Source organism: Rhinopithecus bieti, unplaced genomic scaffold, assembly GCF_001698545.2.
Source record: "Rhinopithecus bieti isolate Rb0 unplaced genomic scaffold, ASM169854v2 scaffold_30337, whole genome shotgun sequence".
Taxonomy (NCBI): Eukaryota; Metazoa; Chordata; class Mammalia; order Primates; family Cercopithecidae; genus Rhinopithecus; species Rhinopithecus bieti.
Window position 1 is genome coordinate 476,816 of NW_016813238.1, and position 5,933 is coordinate 482,748.

The following is a 5,933-nucleotide window of genomic DNA, read 5'->3' on the forward strand; positions in this document are numbered from 1 at the left end:
GGCCCCCCCCCCCCCCCGCTTTTTTTTTTTTTTTTTTTCTTTTTTTTTTTTTTTTTTTTTTTTTTTTTTTTAAGAAACGAAGTCTCCCTATGTTGCCCAGGCTGGTCTTAAACTCCTGGGCTCAAGCGATCCACCCTCCTTGGCCTCCCAAGGGGCTGGGATTACAGGCTTGAGCCAGTGCTCCCGGCCTGATCTTTTCTTCTTTACACTTGGCGCTCTCATCCTGTCAGATCCTTTCATGCTTCGTGAACAGCAGAAAGGGGTGCTTCCTCGTCTGCCCCGCCACGGTGTGGGTGTGGACAGCAACCGGGAAGTGGAGTGGCCCAGGTACCACCGGACACTTCCTGACCCAGGCTTTGGTGATGGTAGCGGCGGGAGAGGGACTGTGTGAGGGAAGAAAAGCCCACTTTGGGGGAGAGGGGAACCATGCCAGTCACACGTGGCTGCCCTCGCCCGGACTGTGCTGTGGACATAGGATGTCTCCTAAAGGAATCCTGCTGCAGGTACGTCTGCAAAGCCCAGCAGCCTGACAGCCTCCACCTCCCAGTGTGGCCCGGGCCCCCTGATCTCTAGTTCTTGGGACAGCTCTTCAGGTGAGATTGCGAGCGGGGCAGAGGTATACTGTGGGGCCTGGGGAGAGAACTTCCCAACTTGCCTTCTGTATTAAGCACCTGGCTTTGGTGGATGGATGGTCACCATGCCTGGGACCACAGCCATCCTGGAGTTTGTGTCTTTGAGCATTCGATGGTGTCAGTAGCTCACGGCTGCCCTAAACTGGATCTTTTCTTATTTATTTATTTATTTATTTATTTATTTATTTATTTATTTATTTTTTGAGATGGAATCTCGCTCTGCCGCCAGGCTGGAGTGCAGTGGCGTGATCTTGGCTCACTGCAACCTCCAACTCCCTGGTTCAAGCGATTCTCCCACCTCAGCCTCCCCAGTAGCTGCGATTACAGGCATACGCCACCACGCCCAGCTAATTTTTGTATTTTTTGTAGAGACAGGGTTTCACCATGTTGACCAGGATGGTCTTGATCTCCTGACCTCATGATCTGCCTGCCTCATCCTCCCAAAATGTTGGGATTACAGGCGTGAGCCACCACACCCGGCCCTGAACTGAATCTTGAGGGGTGAGGAGGCTGTCAGTGAGGGGCCAGGTGGGGGCATTCCAGAGAGAGGGAAGAATGAACAGAGGAGGCCAGGTGGGATGAGGGAGTGCCCCACTCTTCCCCCAGGGGTTGCAGCCCAGAGGGCTTAGGTGGTCGAGGGCACGTGTGGGCTAAGAGGAGGTGCGCCTGCTTTGGGACGGAGAGCGCCTCCCATCTGTGAGGTCATGGTGAGACTTTGGCTGGGCAGGTCTTGTGGCGGCTGTTGGATGGCCTGGGAGCAGGGAGATGTGCCAGGAGCTGTCGTCTCCTGTGCCAGACAGGTACCAGGAACAGAGGCTGGGGCTGACTTTTGAAGGGCATGCTTCCCAGTGTCCTCTGCAGGGGAGAGTACCCATTTCCCAGCCCCTATGTACTGCAGAGCCCAGGTGAGGGTGTGTTCTGTAGACACCCCTGAATCTTTACATGATATAGGGGTGGCTGAGGTCCCCGGCAGGTAATGTGGAGATGGTACAAGACGATCGGGTGTGGTAGCACATTTGTTTTCTAAGGAGGAGCTGCTAGGCCGGGTGTGGTGGCTCACACCTGTAATCCCAGCACTTTGAGAGGCTAAGATGGGAGGATTGCTTGAGCCCAGTAGTTTAAGACCAGTGTGGGCAACATAGTGAGACCTTGTCTCTACAAAAAATTTTAAAAATCAGCTGGGCATGGTGGCACCCACCTGTGTTCTCAGCTACTTGGGAGGCTGAGGTGGGAGGATCACTTGAACCCAGGAGTTCCAGGCTGCAATAAGCTATGATCGTGCCATTGCACTCTGACCTGGGTGACAGAGTGAGATCCTTCCTGTCTTTAAAAAAAAAAAAAAAAAAAGGGCCAGGCACAGTGGCTCACACCTATAATCCCAGCACTTTGGGAGGCCGAGGTGGGCGAATCACAAGGTCAGGAGATTGAGACCATCCTGGCTAACACGGTGAAACCCCGTCTCTACTAAAAATACAAAAAATTAGCTGGGCATGGTAGCGGGCATCTGTAGTCCCAGCTACTTGGGAGGCTAAGACAGGAGAATGGCGTGAACCTGGGAGGCAGAGCTTGCAGTGAGCCAAGATCGGGCCACTGCAGTCCAGCCTGGGTGACAGAGAGAGACTCCGTCTCAAAAAAAAACAAAAAGAGCTGCCCAGATCAGGCTGTTGTAGCGCTGTGAGAGTGTTAGAGGAGTGATGATAGACCTTTTTTATTTTGTTTTCAAGAAAAGCTAGAAATTGAGATTTAGTAATACTTTCCTGATTTTGTTTATTTTATTTTTTTAAACTTTTTTGAGATGGAGTCTCGGTTTGTTGCCCAGGCTGGAGTGCACTGGTGCGATCTCAGCTCACTGCAACCTCCACCTCCCGGGTTCAAGTCATTGTCCTGGCTTCACCTCCCCAGTAGCTGGGATTACAGGTACTGTGTACCTCCATGCCCGGCTAATTTTTTTTTTTTTTTTTTTTTTTTTGAGATGGAGTCTCGCTCTGTCGCCCAGGCTGGAGTGCAGTGGCAGGATCTCAGCTCACTGCAGGCTCCGCCTCCTGGGTTCACGCCATTCTCCTGGCTCAGCTTCCCGAGTAGCTGGGACTACAGGCGCCCGCCACCTCGCCCGGCTAATTTTTTGTATTTTTTAGTAGAGACGGGGTTTCACCAGGTTAGCCAGGATGGTCTCGATCTCCTGACCTCGTGATCCGCCCGTCTCGGCCTCCCAAAGTGCTGGGATTACAGGCTAGAGCCACTGCGCCCGGCCCTAATTTTTATATTTTTAGTAGAGATGAGGTTTCACCATGTTAGCCAGGCTTGTCTTGAGTTCCTGACCTCAGGTGATCCGCCCATCTTGGCCTCTCAAAGTGCTGGGATTACAGGCGTGAGTCACTATGCCTGGCCCACTTTCATGATTTTAAAAAATATGGGCAACTATTTGTTTGAACTATATGGTTCTGATGACATTTGACTTTGTTGAGCTACAAATGTGGCAGTTTCATAGAGCAACCAGAATAATACAGCAGTTTACAAAAGGAAGTCTGCAGGTAGTATAAGCTCAAGTGATCTCTGATAAACTTTGTCCTCAGAGTGTGGCTTTTTTGTTTTAAATTAAATTATTTATTTATTTATTTATTTTTAGAGACTGGGTCTCACCCTGTCACCCAGGCTGGAGTGCAGTGGTGAGATCAGCGCTCATTGCAGCCTTGAACTCCTGGGCTCAAGCAATCCTCCTGCTTCAGCCTCCTGAATAGCTGAGACCACAGGTGCGCATCACCATGCTTGGCTAAATTTTTTAATTTTTTTGTAGAGATAAGATCTTGCTTTGTTGCCCAGGCTGGTCTTGAACTTCTGAATTCAAGCGATCTTCACTCTTTGGCTTCCCAGTGTTGGGATTACAGGCGACTGCCACTACGCCTGGTCAGAGCATTTTTTTTTTCTCTGTCCAACCCCTCATCCCTTCCTGTCCTTGGCCCTGGTACCAGCTGACCTCTTGGTCGCTCTTTGCCATTCACTGATGTCTTTGGAACTTTCCCCTCTCCCCTCCCCAAGTTCCGCTGCCACTAGCCAGCCAACAGCCTCGGGCTTCCGGAACCTCTTCAACTTTGGTGACCTCCCTGCCTTCTCTTCAGCCACCCACTCTCAGGGTCACACCCTGTTTTCCCTTCACTCCAGCAGTCCTTAGTGGTAACCCCAGCCTGCTTCTCAGCAGTTGCTCTCATTCCTGTAATCGCCGTCTGCCCAGCAGAACCCCGACTCTGGGCTCATGCTTCGACCCCCTCTGTGGCCAGTATACCAGGCTGGGAAGGGCTCTGAGGAAGCCCTCAGGACTGTGAAAGGTTTGTTGTCCTCACCACACAGGTCTTCCTGGCACCACTGACACCCTAAGCCTTTGTCAGTTTTTTTTTTTTTTTTTTTTTTTTTTGAGACAGAGTTTCGCTCTTGTTGCCCAGGCTAGAGCGCAATGGCAAGATCTCAGCTCGCGGCAACCTCCGCCTCCCGGGTTCAAGCGATTCGCCTGCCTCAGCCTCCCGCGCTCCCGCTGCCCCGGGCCGGGAGGGCGGCCCAAGCGCGGCCGAGCGGCGGCTGGAGGCGCTTACCCGGGAGCTGGAGCGGGCGCTCGAGGCGCGCACGGCACGGGACTACTTCGGTGAGCGAGCTTGCCGGGCAGTTCCCTGCGCGCGCAGCTTGCGTCCGGGGTTCCGGGGTTACGGGACGGCCTCGAGTAGGCGGCCAAATCAGCGGAGATCACGGGACTGGCTGGGGGTGCAGCGGTACACGGGGTTGGGACGAGGAAGGTGCGTCTCCCGGGGACTGGGGAGTGCAGAAAGTGAGTGCGCCTGGATCCCCAGCAAGGGCTTCACCCCTGCCTCTGGGTTCCCCACCACACGAGGGGTTCTGGCCGAGTGAGTTGATGCGCGGTTCCTAAATTAACCGGCAAGTCAGGTTCATGGGCACACTGAGCCATTTTCTGATTCATTCTCTTTCTCTCTCTTTCTTTCTTTTCTTTTCTTTCTTTCTTTTCTTTCTTTTCTTTTCTTTCTCTCTCTCTCTTTTTCTTTCTTTTCTTCCTTCCTTCCTTCCTTTCTTTTCTTTCTTTCTCTTTCTTTCTTTCTTTCTCTTTCTTCCCTTTCCTTTCCTTTTTCTTGCTTTCCTTTTCCTTTCTTTCTTTCTTTCTTTTCTTTCTTTCTTTCTTTCTTTCTTTCTTTCTTTCTTTCTTTCTTTCTTCCTTCCTTCCTTCCTTCCTTCCTTCCTTCCTTCCTTCCTTTCCTTTCCTTTCCTTTCCTTTCCTTTCCCTTCCTTCCTTCTCCTTTCTTTTCTTTCTTTCTTCTTTCTTTTATTATTATTTTTATTTATTTATTTATTTTGAGACGGGGTCTTCCTCTGTCTCCCAGACTGATGTGCAGCGGCACGATCTCGGCTCACTGTAGCCTCCGCCTCTCAGGCTCAAGAGATCCTCTCGCTTCAGCCTCCTGAGATGCTGGGACTCAGGTGCACACCACCACGCCCAGCTTTTTCTTTTTTTTTTTTTTTTTTTTTTTTTTTTTTTTTTTTTTTTTTTTTTTTAAGAAACGAAGTCTCCCTATGTTGCCCAGGCTGGTCTTAAACTCCTGGGCTCAAGCGATCCACCCTCCTTGGCCTCCCAAGGGGCTGGGATTACAGGCTTGAGCCAGTGCTCCCGGCCTGATCTTTTCTTCTTTACACTTGGCGCTCTCATCCTGTCAGATCCTTTCATGCTTCGTGAACAGCAGAAAGGGGTGCTTCCTCGTCTGCCCCGCCACGGTGTGGGTGTGGACAGCAACCGGGAAGTGGAGTGGCCCAGGTACCACCGGACACTTCCTGACCCAGGCTTTGGTGATGGTAGCGGCGGGAGAGGGACTGTGTGAGGGAAGAAAAGCCCACTTTGGGGAGAGGGGAACCATGCCAGTCACACGTGGCTGCCCTCGCCCGGACTGTGCTGTGGACATAGGATGTCTCCTAAAGGAATCCTGCTGCAGGTACGTCTGCAAAGCCCAGCAGCCTGACAGCCTCCACCTCCCAGTGTGGCCCGGGCCCCTGATCTCTAGTTCTTGGGACAGCTCTTCAGGTGAGATTGCGAGCGGGGCAGAGGTATACTGTGGGGCCTGGGGAGAGAACTTCCCAACTTGCCTTCTGTATTAAGCACCTGGCTTTGGTGGATGGATGGTCACCATGCCTGGGACCACAGCCATCCTGGAGTTTGTGTCTTTGAGCATTCGATGGTGTCAGTAGCTCACGGCTGCCCTAAACTGGATCTTTTCTTATTTATTTATTTATTTATTTATTTATTTATTTATT

The 5,933-nt window shown here is 51.6% G+C and overlaps 1 protein-coding gene across 10 annotated transcripts in view; it reads left to right on the forward strand.

Moving 5' to 3' along the window:
* The first annotated feature begins 157 nt into the window (after positions 1–157).
* Positions 158–5,933, forward strand: part of WTIP (WT1 interacting protein) — a 24,270-nt gene continuing 18,494 nt past the window's right edge. For 3 of the 10 annotated variants that reach the window (XR_001880631.1, XM_017847873.1, XM_017847874.1), the window contains exons 1-2: positions 5,262–5,439; positions 5,615–5,703. Coding sequence is in view for 2 of the 10 variants with exons in the window: in XM_017847873.1 (XP_017703362.1) it covers positions 5,351–5,439; positions 5,615–5,703 (178 nt within the window). In the remaining 8 variants the exon portion in view is untranslated. The other 7 variants (XM_017847879.1, XM_017847875.1, XM_017847876.1 and 4 more) reach the window with 7 other exon arrangements.